Genomic DNA, 15,240 nt, shown 5'->3' with positions numbered 1-15,240 from the left:
CCTGCTGTAAAAACAAGCAATGTGTTTCCATTAGTGGGACATCTGAAGAACCCCTATCTGGCACATTTGCAACAAAGATCAATAATTTCCATATTCCTGTACTATTTACAGGCTTGATCTTATTCTGACGTCCAGTTTGTTCCAAGAAGGAAGAATCTTATGAAGAATTTATGCCATGCAGAATTCATTTCTTTTCAATGAATTCTAATGAGGGTTCTGACTATGGTCCATTTATAACAGGGGTGTCAAACTCAAATACACAGTGGGCCAAAATTCAAAACTGGAACAAAGTCGCGGGCTAACGTTAATATTTATTGAAATATATTTATTCCTCCAGATATAAGAATGAATCTTTTCTTATGGACTCAAACACATTTTGCTAAAAAACTGAATATGGAACAAGCAAAGCTTAATACTAAACAATATATATATTAGCTGTATAATACCAGCTCTGATAGTAATTTGGTATGGCTTCGCGGGCCAAATGTAATTAGGCTGCGGGCCAAATTTGGCCCGCGGGCCAGAGTTTGACACCTATGATTTATAAGTTCTAACAGCTTAAGTCTGTCAAGTTAGCTAGCAATTTTCACTCTATGTCAAACACCTTTCAAGTTAAGAGCAAATCCAGTCTCAGGGTAACCTGAAAACTCTTCAGATTTTGCTGTGTAAATTAATGGAACAACAATCATTTTCACAAAGTAATTTAACCTCTCATTACTGTGAGCTCAGCTTTTTTGCCCTACAACGCCATTTGAAGGTCAACACACGAACAAAGCCAAGGTCAGCACAGATTCTAAAACCAGTTTAATTACAACCCCAATGGTAAATTATAAAATACAATTATAGGAAGTGCAGTATATTTCTGTCCTTTATGTACTGCAAATAAAGCACAGAAATGTTTCAGCGTGTTTGTTAGCCCAGTGCTTAGTATTTAGCATTTAGTAAACCATTTTTGAGGTAAAATGTGAATTTTCGCTTTGACATCAAGTCAATTAAAAAAATGAGGCTGTTTTTTAATGATGTCCACCTTCATCCCTCATTCTGTCTGATCAACCTCAACCTGAACAATTTTGATGCAAATGAGTGAAAATACTAAAGTGCCAGACATAGATGAAGGCAGCTAAGAGCTGTGTTAGATCACTGGTATTCAAATCAATGCAACAGGAGATACAGACTCTACAAAGCAGAGGAATAACATAAAACATACTGTGCTTAAGGGAATTGAAATGGCACAACCTCACTGGATTACAAAACCTCAGCTGTCACATCTCATTTTCAGATTTTACAGATTGAACTTTAAACCAACATTCATCTTTAACAAAGGATTCAAAAGTCTGGGCACGAATATTTTCGCAGTGAATTAGACCTGGATAATAAATGTTTTCACTTATTTGTTCACACGGCATTATTACAGGGTGTCAAAGTGTTAACACTGAATATTCAAATATCAATTTTTGCAAAATATTTGACAAGATATGACACTGCATATCATTGCAGTCATTGAGCTTTCTGACACTGGTCAAGAGTTCTTCTCTGTACTGGATACAATCACCAGTTGCTAGGGGAAAATGTGTATTCACCTGCTGGTTGGCAGTGGTTCTTGGAGGTTGCTGGCTCTTGCTAGGCGAAATCAGTGATCCACCAAAAAAAGTGATTACTGCAATTGCTAGCAGATTGCTATAACTAGCTTAGGTTTTTCATGTTTGCCTACAAGTACTCCCTTACTACTAGCCAACTGGTAGTACAACTTAAAAAAGTGCAATGCAAACCACAAAAGGAAACATGGCACACTTTTAAGTTCTACATCAGTGCTGCAGCCAACATGTTTCAAAAAGCGCAACTTTTATTTAAAGACAGTCTCCATTTCCAGTTTGAGTTGCACTTTTCAGCTTCAACACAGGCTGGAGAGTAGCTGGCTAGTGTTGACTTGTTGACTTGTCAATGGCATGGCATAACATTGATAGATGATCTGCCCCTGGGCAATGCTGGACACATCGCAATCACATAACAGATGCGTTCATCTCATTTTTCTGATTGTTTTTGTCTCAGGTGCAGGAACATATTTCTTTTAGTTCAGAATTAGTTAATATTCCTTTTACCAAATTTAGTGGTCTGTCAAATACCATACTTTGCAGAACTAAACCTGCCCAACCTTTAATACAACTATAGCGATAGATCTGAAGCAATTCTTGGAGAAAAAGTGTAACAGTTAAGATGGTCTACAACAACACAAACAGCTTCATAATTAAAACGTTTTGCTTGTCAGATATCTATTGGACAAACAGTAACGGAAAACCTCACCCATAATGTTATCTTTGTTTTCTTTGCAGCCAACACAAAACAGAAATGAACTAACTGTCTTAAATAATGTAGATCGCAATATTACATGATTTAATAATGTGCAGAATCATTGCTGGCATCTTGTGCTGGTTATTTTATGTTCTGAGGATAATCAAAAAGCACATCACAGATCAACTAGACCAATAACTTTATTGCAAGTGCCACGTCTTATCATTAAAAAATTTCCCACAGATTGATACATTCATCCTCTCTAAGGAGAGCAGACAGCAGCTCCCTAAAATATCAAGAAAAAAAAGGAAAAAATCTTTCCTTTGACACGGCCCCTTCACCACTGAGCTAACACAGTGAGACATGGATTTGTTAGTGCAGACATCTAAAGGGCCTTAAAACTGACTGAAAGTGAGAGTGAAAGACCTTTACATTCCCACCCACGTGTTAGATGAAAGGAGTAAATACACCGCTGCACTGGCAGTCAGCCATAATGACCCAATTTACGGTCCTCAAACCAAAGAACATCTCTGGAAATAAATTAAGCCTGAGCAAATGAAAATCTTCATGTTACGCTCCTCATTCTTGCTCTCTTCTCCATTTCTCACGACTGCAATCGCTCTCTCCACAAATTCCTTGTTCTGATTCTCTCCTCCTTACCTCAATCTCTATTCTCTCCCTCTATCTTACTCTCTCCATTTCAAAAGGACAAATGCTTCCTGCAGTCACTGTAGCACTGCATTGGTATTCTGCTCTCAATTTAGCTAAGAGCAAGGCAGCAGTATCTACTTGCTGCAACCAAACAGCAATCTGACACAGGCCACAGAAACAGAAAGCGAGAAAAGTCTTGAAGAATTGAAGGAACCGTGAAATATGAGAGGGAGACTGGAAGGAAGAGACAGACTGACTTATACGGCTGTCCAGCAGTGACATCATTTGCTGTGCTATAGGGTCACTAAAGAGCAAAAACTCATCTGCATTAATTAAAGGCTTCTGTTCGGCTTTTTGCAGAGAACAAAAGCAGCACAGTAGAGCTTTTTACAGTTTTTCTCAAATGCTAAAAGACATGTCACAAACGTTACCACCAGGTCCCCCAATGTCCAAACACAACACCCTTCTCTAAAGCTACATAAACACAACCACACCTTCCCACTGCAAAACTCAAACTCCCACACCAAGAGAGCAGCTCGAAGCTGTCAAAACTGTAAACACTATACACAGCATTACACACTACAGCAAAACAATTGAAAACACAATGCTCAATTTGTGAGAAGGTTCTTTGGTTCATAACTGCCAATGCATATTTTTATAAACTGTACAGTAACGGATCGTCATAGAACCCTGCAGAGGATTAGGCATTTAGATTTGTGAGTTTCACATGAAGACTATAAATCTATAAAAACATCCTGCATGTACGTACACTACTGTAACACAACTCAATGCAAAAAACAGAATCTATCGCACACAACAGTACTCTCGGAAACATGATCAGGGTGTGAAGTCTTTTTTATTGTCTACACGGTCTTTTTACAGTATTACACACAGTCACTGTGCGGCATCATGTCGCCGAGCTGCATTGGGCCACATCACCTCATCCACATCACAGGCTATATTGTCCCTTGCTAGGCACCGCGGGAAAAACGCCCTGGAATGGCGAATCCATCCCTGGAAGGCCTCCACTGGGATGTCAGCACAGGCCAGCTCCATTGCCCGTACGAGGTTCTCTCTTGTGTATGGCTGTCTGTCATACACCTTCCATCTCCATGATGAGAAGAACTCCTCTATAGGGTTCAGGAAAGGGGAGTAGGGTGGCAGACAGACGTTTAAAAAGTGGTCACTGTTGGTGGTGAACCACTCTCTGATTTGGTGTGTTTTGTGGAAGCGGACGTTGTCCCAAATGATCACATACATGTGATGTGCTAGCCTAGGATGGTGTTGTTGACGGTCCAGGAGGATGTCTTTTAGCTCCTCTAGGAAGGTGAGGAGACGTTGGGTGTTGTAAGACCCAAGGACAGCATGCCGGTGGACAAGCCCCTCCGTACCCATAGCTGCACAAAGAGTAACCCCCCCGTTGGCCAGGAACCTCAGTGATGGCTCTTTGGCCAATGATGTTACGGCCTCTTCGCCTTCGTTTCTGGAGGTTGAAGCCAGCCTCATCCAGGAAGAGGTACTCATGGGGTCTGGCCATCGCGTCCAACTGCATTATCCTCTGTGAACATGGAAAAGCGTACAGGTGTTCAGAACGGTCAATCAGGTAGCACAGTATTGTCCAGAAGTAATGTAGGCCACTAAGCAACACAGTATGTCCACTAACTGTACTGTGGACATGGATGTATACGTACTTGCACATACTCGTAACGTTGTTCTATGTGTCGCGCAGAGTTGCGCTCAAAGGGAACCCTGTAGACCTGTTTCATCCTCATCTGTTGGCGCCGGAGAACTCGGTCTATTGTGGACACGCTGACAGCATCAATGTTCTCAAAGTTTACATTATCTACAATGACTTTGTCTCTGATCTCTCGGAGTCTAATGCAGTTGTTCTCACGGACCATATCTGCAATGAGGGTTTCTTGTGCCGCTGTGAATATGGCAACCCTCCCACCTCTATGTGGCATCCTTTCAGCTCTAAAGAAAGAAACATGTGTTGTCAATTGACTGATTTATATGTAAAACTACATGTAAAGTAACAGACCACTTTCACAGGCCTGTAAAACTGTAGTGTGACAAAGAAAGCAATAGCGTACTATACCTGTTGTGTTGTCTAAATGCCTTGATAATGGTGGCCACGGTGAACCTACTCAGGTTTGGATGTACTCTTCGTCCCGCTTCAGCCATTGTCATGCCATGGCCAATGACATGATCAATTACTGTTGCTCGCATATCATCTGTTATGATGGTGCGAGGTTGTCTTCTTCTCCCACCTGGACCTTCTCCTCTCTCTTGTTGGCCTCCTTCTCTTCCTCCTCTACTCCGAACTCCTCTTCTTCTTAGGCCTTCACCTCTTCCTCCTCTGATCTCAACCCCTCTTCCTCTTTGGCCTGCAGCTCTTCTCCTTCCGCACGCTCGAATGCCTTCATCCATTGTGATTGTTTGGCATCTTCACCAAACTATGCTTTTATAGGTGGGGTCACATCATTAGCAACGGGTGTCTTCAATTTTGAGTCGTTGTGTGTAGTGACTGACGCCAGGTGTGTTCCCTGTGTTCAAAGATTGGTGACTGTGGCAAGCATTTTGCATCACATGGGCTTTCATTTGAGAATATGAGCAGAGTTGTTTTGCAACATGTGTTTTAGCAAGGAAAAATGTGTTTAGATTTATGAGTACAGAGGGTTGTGTTTTGTGAATTGTGTCTTCATGTGACATGTGTTTATGGTACTGGAATATGGTGGCTACATTTAGTAAATGTGTTTAGACTACTGGTCATTTGGGTTACAGGATTGGCTTTTGTGTTTTAACATTTGAGAAAAACTGTAAGCTATCTGAGACAGCTCCAAAAGTACACTAACCCTACATCAAAATAAATCAAAAGCTTTGATCTAAATTGCACCCACATGCTAATTTTATTCTTATTACTTCAGATCTATCAAAAGCTGGACTCCAGTAAAACATTTTGTTTGGGTTGATTTCCTTTTTCAGCACCGTCAAAGCTTATCTGCGAGCGCCACAAAAGTCTAAAGCATCAAACAACTGTCACGTAACTTTTGGCAAAACAGTTATCGACCTTTTCAACATTCTGTAATTACGAGTGATTTCATCATGCAGGACCAGGTAGAAGCTACTAAGTCAATTGATTATTTTAAAGGTTACAAAGCAATAATAGACCATAGTGATAACAGTAGTGAAGACCACTCATCCTGCATTACAGGTGATCAAGATACAAAATAAGTTCTGATGGCTGCATAGAGAGTGAGAGAATTCCCAAGCAAGGTGTAGAGATGCAGACAGGATGAAAGAAATAGGGCAGAGATAAGTGAAGGGGGAGGAATGTCAGGAGTAGGAAGTGCTGACAGCGGGTAAAGGTGAAAGAGAGATAAGTTGAGTAAGGGAGCAAATTCGAGAGAGACATGGAGGGGAGAGGGGTGACGAGAGGTGGAAAGTCCAGATAGACTTGAGAAGAGGTGGTAGGAGGTGAATGAAAGATATGCTACTGGATGATGAGAAAAAGACATGGAAGAATGTGAAGGAGAAAAAAAACATAGATATGGAAATGGGATGTGTCAGTGAAGGAGGGAGCCAGAGGTTTAAAACAGAACTGAATTTGACATGAGTTGACAGCATATGAGCGTATCCCAAGAGCAAATGAAAGCAAGAGCAGCATGTACGCCAGAGACAACAGGCTTGGAAAGAAAGAAAGAAAGAAAGAAAGAAAGAAGTAAATTCACTAAAAAACAGACGAGAAGAAAGCCAGCTGAAATAGCAGACCTTCAATGTGTGATGTTAAACGTGAAATATTCAGCAGCTTTGATGTTAAATATTGTTTCTGAATAAGTCCCTGCTGAAATCAAAGCAGCACCTGTGCCATGTATGCAACTCTTGTATGACTCACATAATCCCTAAAAAGAGTGATCGTCTTCAGCAATTCAGTCTTTAAATGAGGTTCTTAAAAATACTGGATGAGAGAACACTGAAAGATCATGCACACTTTAAGTAGTCTATTCACAAAGTTCCACACCCTCCTCCTTTTGAGCCCTCACTGCATCAGCACCTCCTTCATCAAACATTGTTAGAAGAGACTTTCGACAGCCTAAACAGTGAAATGAGGTCCCAGACCTCTCTGCAAGACTCTGACTTGAACTAACCGCAGATTTTGCACTGCAATTATAAAACAAAGACAAATACAAGAGTTATGATGGTGCCTTACCTTCCTTGCAGTACTTTCCCTTGAAGCGAGTGTGGGTGCAGTCACAGTGAACTTCTCCATACTGAATAGAACAAAACCCTCCATTGAAGCATGGGTTCTGTTTGGTGCAGAGGTACTCCAGGTCGCTCTGAATGCCCTGGCTATTGAGCAAAGTAGGAGGCATCTCTCCCACCTTCAGATTGGAGATCAAGCCCTGGAAGAGTGGTTCATACTTCACTGTGCTGGATGTCAGTGCAGACAGTCGCACGTCAGGTGGTATCCCACCTACAAACAGGTCACTGACCACAGCCATTTCCCTCCTCTTTGACTTGACCTCTGCCACTTTTGTTTCCCCATCTACCATTAGCATGGTCTCACGGAAGTTGCGGGTAAGCAAGACCATGTGCCAGCGGTCGTCATTCACCCGTATCTCCATGTGTACGGTGGCTGGCTCTGCACAGTGGATGGCAAAGCGCAACTGGAGGCGCCCACCAGCAATCAACAGCTCCAAGAAGTCGCAATTACCGCCATCGTCCAGGTAGAGTACCAAGGCTTTGCTGATGTTGGTCTTGAGACTGAAGCTCAGCTCACCCACTGATCCAGCTTCCCAGCGCCCATAACGTGCCCACTGGCCAGGCGCCCCACTGAATTCCAACATATTCACTGTAGTGAGCAGGCTGAAGAGGGCCAGAGGCCACACGGGCAAATACAGGATTCTTAACCCCCTTGTCATGCTCAAAGTTCTGATGTGTCCCCCTTCTTTCTTAATGCTGTAGGTCTAATGAGCAACAGCTCTCTCTTCACTGAGGAAAAAAGACTGTAATATAAACAGGAATATAAACAAGAAGTATCATATAGTACTGAATTCGGTTATAAAAGTCAATGGGTAAGCAATCCTCACAGGTGCTCTACTACAATTTGCCTGACTAATAAGCACTTTTTTCTCCTCTCTCTAGTGTTATAATTCTTCTCCTTATCCTGATTCTCTCCTTCGTCTCTCCATCAGTTGGTGCCTCTGGGACTGAGGAATAGGGGGAGAATAAAAGAGGGGGAATATGATAATTTCAACACAGTTGTTTCTTCAAAAGCCTCTTTGTCTATCCTGGACCAAAAATAGAATGTTCCTCTCTCAAATCCAGATCTCGGAGCAATTTCCAGGAAATTTGAGCTGCTGCCAAAAGCTTGGGGGTGGGGTGGGGGGAAGATTGTGATCTTTCTTCAGGAGGAGAGCAAGTAGAGGAAAATGAGCAAAAGAGGAAGGGAGCTTTATAGTAGACGGGTATCAGAGCCTGCTGGTGTCTGCTTGAGCATTTGATGTGCTCATCATTTTCAGTTTAATGCCATTCTTCTCCTTAAACTCACAGAACACAAAGATTTACGCAGGTATGGGTTCCATGACTGTGATGGGTGCTGGCAATCTGGGAGAAACAAGAAGAACAAAAAGACAGAACCGTCAGTTACATGCAAACACTTTACATTTCAAATTAGTTGGTAAGCAATTAGCCTGATAGCCTTAATAGATATTTGATATGGTATTTAATTTTTTGTTTTGCCTACAGTTTTGCACACCATATTCTATATTTAATAATCCCTACACTTTTATTCAGTTCAAAGCTGACACTTCAAAAAAGTTTGCCTACAGCCATCTAAGTAAGTTTAGCAATTGTGTGGCTCCATACATCCCAAAAGACCCTGAATAAAAGAAATGTCTTATTTCATCTGCTTGATTCTTTGATATCCAGTAAAGAAAGTTGTCATCCACACGCAACACACACGCAACATACGGTTTTCAACAGAATGAGGTAATATTTGATAAATAATAGCCACCCCATAGTGGTGCACACACACTTTACAGATATGCATATGCAAACACACACATCATTAAATCAAATGCAATTCAGATTGGAGTGCTGGAGAGTCAATAGCTATCTGAATAGCTGGTCTTGACCCTAGGGCTTGACCTAATCCCTAGCCATTAATTCTTAAGTGAGATTTAATTTCAATCTCATACAGTCTGCAATTAAAGCTAGGCTCACCCCTGCTCGTGCTCCCTTGTGCTATCCTGCCTCGCTTCAAAGTCACAACAGAGATGATATTGGCATACATGAAGAGGAGCGAAGAAGAGTGAGTGAAATACAGAGAAAGGGAGAGCTGCTACACTACAACCATGATCTCCAAAGGTCAAAGCTTAACATCAGTGGAAAAAGATTAGGGAGACTAGAGGGAAAAGAGAGCTGTATGATACAGCAGAGGGAGGAAAACAAATAAAGACGGGACCATTTTTGTTTGGAAGACGACACACTGATAACGCGACAAATGAATGCTGCCTTTAGACGGCTGTTGTGAGGTTATATTTGTAACATGGGATATACACCCAGTGTCGCTGGAAGGGTGGGACATTGCATCACATATGTGAAAAAGCACAATGCATTACTAGATTATGCATGCAAAACATAATTCTGATATCAGTCATATTTGGTTATTTTTTCTATTATCTACCTTTCTAAATTTATGCCCAAAATCAGCTGTCTGTGTCAAGTGCAGAGCTTCTTTACATGTCAATGAGTTTCTGACAGAAAAGCAAGGCTAAAGATATATACGTAATGCTTTATGATTGCAGCTTTTCACAAATCTCATATGTATACATAAGACACCAAACACATGGCTAACTGTAAGTCTAGATGTTGTTAAATGCAAAGCACAGTGAGACAAAATGTCTACAAGTATGTGGCAGGCACACCATCCCTCTAGGAGGGATGAATTGAGGCTGGTTTATTTTGGTCTCACCAAAATAAACGTCTCAGAGACGGCGCTCTGTATCAGTATTTCAATACATTCTTTTCTTTTGCAAGAATATACACATAAGTATGTTCACTACACAATAATCACTTTATTAGAAGTAGAAACAATCTTATGTGCAAGCGTGTATATTAATTGATTTATACATTATATGTACATTTTATACAATGACATGTACAAGGGAACATTAAATAGATTGAAAGTTTGCGAGTTTACATTGGTGCACCATTATGGGTACATAGCACAAAAACATTTCCTGGCCAAAGAGATTTTTCTGTCTTGTTGGAGAGTTTCTACCACCAAAGACAACCAAACATTCCTTGCATTTCTTACTGCTGCGTTTATGAAGGTTACCACGCTGATAGTCAACATATCCTCTACGCTTATTATATGATCTTAGCTGGCTTGCCTGACTGTACTGTTAAATCCCAAGGACACTGAGGAAACACAGCAAGTCTCGAGAGATAACTAGAGCTCAGAGAATTGTACCATGTGCTTGTGATTGATTCAGGTTGCACATGCAGCTGTTTGGATTTAGCAAAGCTACTGTCCCTATGTGACTGTGCAGTGTTACGCTGAAGTGTGTGTAATCTACTAATTTCGGGACCTGCATCTGTTTCTTTTCAAACACTCCTCAGTGGCTCTCTCCATGGCACTTAAACCCATTGTTTTAACAAAGACAAAATCAGCCTTAGTCAGTTCCAGTCTAAAAAAATATGGTTTACCATTGTTTTAATAGAATGCTTGCTTGACATCCCCCTGGCTAAAAAATCCAAACTAAGCTACAGCAATATACTAGACTTAAAACACAGTCTGTAGCAAGTCTCATACACCCTGATCTTACTTAATTTGTACAAAAAGTAGAACCTCTGCAACTCCCAGAACGACTACACGGTCATGTAAGCCACCACTGACCCATTTCCTCGCAGATTAACCCATGGGAATGTTTCTACTATCTTGACAAAAAATTCTACCTCAGCACTGCTAAGGGTGTCTGGCTTAAATCACACTACAGTAGAAGTTTGTGGTGGAGGTGTGGTCCCTGGCTCAGCTGCAGGGGAGGGGTGGTGCAGTGAGCTTAAGGGGGCAGTGCTGGGGATTCTGGTGAGGCCACAGGTGGAGACGTTCCCACCACCTGGGACATTTACAAAGGTAGACAAAGGTTTGATAGCTACCAACAACAGAAAACCAAGCCAGTTCCGTTTTCTTTATTTAAATGTCTATACTCATGTCTCCGGCTGGAGTACTAAATCAAACTGAATGGCGAAAGAACACAAACCATAACCACAACTTATTAAAGCAAGCAAGTCTCAGTATAGCATAGAAATGTGGCTGTTGATTAATTGGCCAAAATGTATACAATAACTGGAAGAATGAGAGAGAGTAAGAGGGAGTGAGAAAGAAAGACAGCGTGTGAGAGCTAGAGAGGGAGACATCAGTCACTCAAGTCACAATATCCCTGTGTAGGTGCCATGCTGTGATACAGATACCACAGCACTGAGACAGAGCAGAGAGAGATCAATAGACCAAGCCGCTTAGTTTGGTTTCTTAACCTGGTTGCTTTTAGACATTGCTTTCCCTTCCGACTATGGATTGCTACAGTGTGGTGAAAAATTAATTTACAGCTTTATTTCCTATTTACGATCACCAACGGCAGTCAGGCAAAAACAGTAGACCTGATTAATATGTATTTTAAGTGTTGATGCAAAAGTAAAGGATCAGTTCTTTCTAGTTATAATAATAGTGCCTTGAACAGAATTTTCTAATGGAAAAAATGACTTAACTACACTATCAACCTCCCAGTGAAAGCATTGTTTCATTTTATCTTCTACTACAATGTTTCACTTTAGACAATATCAGACACCGGTTTAGTGAATGCCACCCTATTCTAGTCAAGGGGCTTAAATGCCACATACACCCAGTAAGGTAAAACTATACCATTTAACTAAAGTATAGTACAGTATAGTATAGTCATCCACCCATCCACTTCAGCTTATCCAATTCAGGATAGTGGGGACAGCTGGGATCTATCCCAGCTGCCATAGGACGAAATGCAAGGAGCACTCTGTAAAGTATATAGTATATAAAAATAATAATAATACTACTAAGAACAATAAAAATAATGTTTACATTTTCCTCAAGAATGCATTCCTTTTGTTACAGTCCTATTTTATCTGGGCTTTAATTGTACAGTATCTAAAACTGTGTGATGGATCAAAATAGCTTTAAATATGTATTTATGTAAATAAATGTAGTTTTTTGTCAGGGTAAAATTAGTTTTGGTGTGTGCGCGTGCAAAAGTGAGTTTTCTTGTTTAATTCCTTTCTTACTGAGCTACGTCTTGGCTCCACGTCTGCAGATTCCCTGCTGTCCAGATTACACCTGTTGTGTGGGACTGTGCCAGGCTATCAACTTCCTCCTCCTGCACAGAGTTCAGTGCTGTGGATTTTTTTTAAATTTTTGTTCATCGTCAGTACGACACTTTATTCAGAACTGTCAACAGGACACTTTTTTTTCAAGTACTATATAGCTAAAGCTTAAGAAAAATGTATATAATAAAATCATGTAAAGTAAAACACTCACTATTCATACAAACTATTCCTGTGCACTATGCATCACACACACAGCTTCTACATATAAGCAAATACACACACGGCATATCGTAGTCAGGCAGGAGCCATTAATCCTGGCCTGTGAGGAGCTCAGCAGTGTACCATCCGTCAGCATGAAGCTGTTGCTGCCACTGCTGTGCTCTAATTAACCAGAGAGGCACGCTGAGCCACTTTTAATATTCCTGGTCAAGTGGGAACACAAGGATTTAGTATGAGAAGGAACAGCAAAGAGAATCATAGGCAGAGATGGCTGGCATCAAGTCATTTAAAAAATTAAAGGAGAAAGAAGAAAGATGGAGAAAAGGCAGGGCTGTATTTCATTTGATACATTGAGTGAGACATTTCTAAGGAAGCTGCAAATTGAACTAGAGCTAGCCAGACATCAATCAGACTGTCAGCGTATCGTACATACTCTGTGTTTTGATATAAAACCCCTTTGGTGACCTTGGTGACAAAAGTTAGAACAAAATGATTGCTTAATAAAGAAAAACTAATGGAATCTGTATAGCACATGCTGAACAGACCCCTTTCAGTCACGTGAGTGGTGTGAACTAACAGAGGTGTGTAGCTCTTTATTGAACATCAGGCTACTGACTTTGATCAGTCTCGTCAGCTTTAAGCCACTAGTGACTAGCTCTGGCTGTTAGTGCTAACTGCGTTTAGCCTTGATAAGAAGATGCTAATGAAAGAGATCAAGGGCTTTAGCCTAGCTGTTAGTTCTGTAACAGCCAGATTCATAATGACTTTAGTGGGACTCCTTGTTGCTCCTTTTACTGTGACACTTTGACAGGATGAATCATGGACAAGAGATGAATTTGCTCTGCAAACTAAAATGCTGTAAGGTTGAAAAGAGAAGGCAGCTATAAAATATTGTGGATATAATGATGTGGAGTGCAATATACTCACTCAAATGAGCAATCCTATTTATCCATATTGTATATTCTGTATCTATATATGTGTATATGTGTATATATGGTGTATTTATGCTTATATCCTTACTCTCATTCCCCTTAATGTATCTGTAACATGCAACTTCTTTCGGTGCTTTGCTACTGGAAACTGAATTTCCCAGAGGAACCCACCCGAGGGATTAATAAAGTTTCATCTAATCTAATCTAATCTAATCTATAGAGGGTTTAGTTTGGTTTATTAAGATCCAGATTAGCAGTGTAGCAGTTATTCTTCCTGTGGTCGCAAATCTTTACATTTTGACCGGGCATTTTGAAACATACACACATGTGCAACATAACATCATAATAGAAATAGAAAGATAAGTGTCCAACCAATAAAGGATTTTTAAAACTGATACTGACAGTGTTGATTCAAAAATCCAATAATTCATCTTTTTCTTTTCTTCCAGACAGATGAAACATACACAGATTTCCCTGAAATTTGTTTTGTGTAGTTAATTATGATGGGAAGCATGGTGGTGCTGTGGTTAGCACTGTTGCCTCATAGTAAGATGGCCCTGGGCTCAAATCAATCCCTCCAGGGCTTTTCTGTGTGGAGCTTTCATATTCTCTGCATCTCTGCATCAGGCTTCTTCCCACACTCAAAAAACATGCTGTTAGCGGGCTTAGAGTAATTGGTGATTCTAAAGTGGCCCTATGTTGATTCTGCAACAATGTGGCAGTTTGTCTAGTTTGCACCTCTCGCCTTTCAGTAACTAGGATAGGTTCCAGTCCCCCCGAGACCCTGAACTAAATAAGCGGAAGTAGATGGATGAACAGCGATTTATGAGTCCTTAGTAAGAAAATATGACAATGTAGTTTCAAAATAATCTCGTTTTATTGTTCAAACAACTTGTGGATTAGTAATTTACCCTCTGCCTTACTCGGCTTAGATCAACTGGTTGTAATGTTTATGGTGTCCCAAGCACATGTTGTCAACAAGGAAGTTGGAGAGTGCAACAAACTGTGCAACATGAACAGTAATAACATCAATGATTCTCTTAACTTTCTTCTTCTTCTATTTTTTTTTTTAAATTTATCATCAACTCTGAATGCCAATATATATCAGCAAATAGAAAATATCGACCTTTACTTAGAGATAAGTCTGTAAATTCTGCACCATCTTTTATTCCATACAGTCTTTTATTAGGTGACTCAGTAATCACCAATGTCAAATATGAAAGCTTTTTAAAGGGAGTACTGTGTAGGAGAGGTTATTGAAGCTATTCTTGCTGATCGATATCAGTTAAAAGATAAAATGCCCTCTGTGAGATGAAAAATCAAGCCAATCAATCAATCGAGCCAAAAAAAAAACTCCATTAAAGGGAGAGAGAAAGACACTGAGCATAAAGCAATAAATAGCACAGCAGACTCTAAGCCTGCAATTATGCTGTTTCAGAGTTTATGTACTGATAATCACACTATAGTATCAATATTAGTCTCATATTCATTATTGCTCTCATGTAGTGTTTTTAGTCAATTCATTTATTCACTTTTTTTTAAAATATCAAAACATCAAAAGGCATGTGGTCCTCCGAACCCTCTTTGAGTTTGAACGATTCTTTGTGGAAAAAAGACAATTTGCTTATGACTTGTGAAAAGCCTCCACTGGCAATAGTTTGACATTCTTTTGCAATGCAAAGCTCTCCAAAAAATAAGCAAGCATTCATTAAAGGAACTGAAAGAAGGAAATCACCTGTCCTGTTTTTTCCTCCCTAGTTTGACACTGACCTCCTCGTTATGCCTAACC

General features: G+C 40.4%; 1 protein-coding gene across 7 annotated transcripts in view; it reads right to left on the bottom strand.

The window, feature by feature from the left end:
• nrxn2b (neurexin 2b) overlaps nt 1-15,240 on the bottom strand; it is a 687,330-nt gene that overhangs the window by 606,202 nt on the left and 65,888 nt on the right. For all 7 annotated transcript variants that reach the window (XM_084924606.1, XM_084924605.1, XM_084924600.1 and 4 more), the window contains exon 2: nt 7,151-8,547. In XM_084924606.1, coding sequence (XP_084780732.1) covers nt 7,151-7,862 — 712 coding nt within the window. In that variant the 5' untranslated portion in view covers nt 7,863-8,547. The remainder of the gene's footprint in view (nt 1-7,150; nt 8,548-15,240) is intronic.

This window comes from Perissodus microlepis, chromosome 3 (genome assembly GCF_051167445.1).
Source record: "Perissodus microlepis isolate ML-2025 ecotype Zambia chromosome 3, ASM5116744v1, whole genome shotgun sequence".
NCBI lineage: Eukaryota > Metazoa > Chordata > Actinopteri > Cichliformes > Cichlidae > Perissodus > Perissodus microlepis.
The sequence above is the reverse complement of the archived record's forward strand: the minus strand, read 5'-3'. Positions and strand labels throughout refer to the sequence as shown.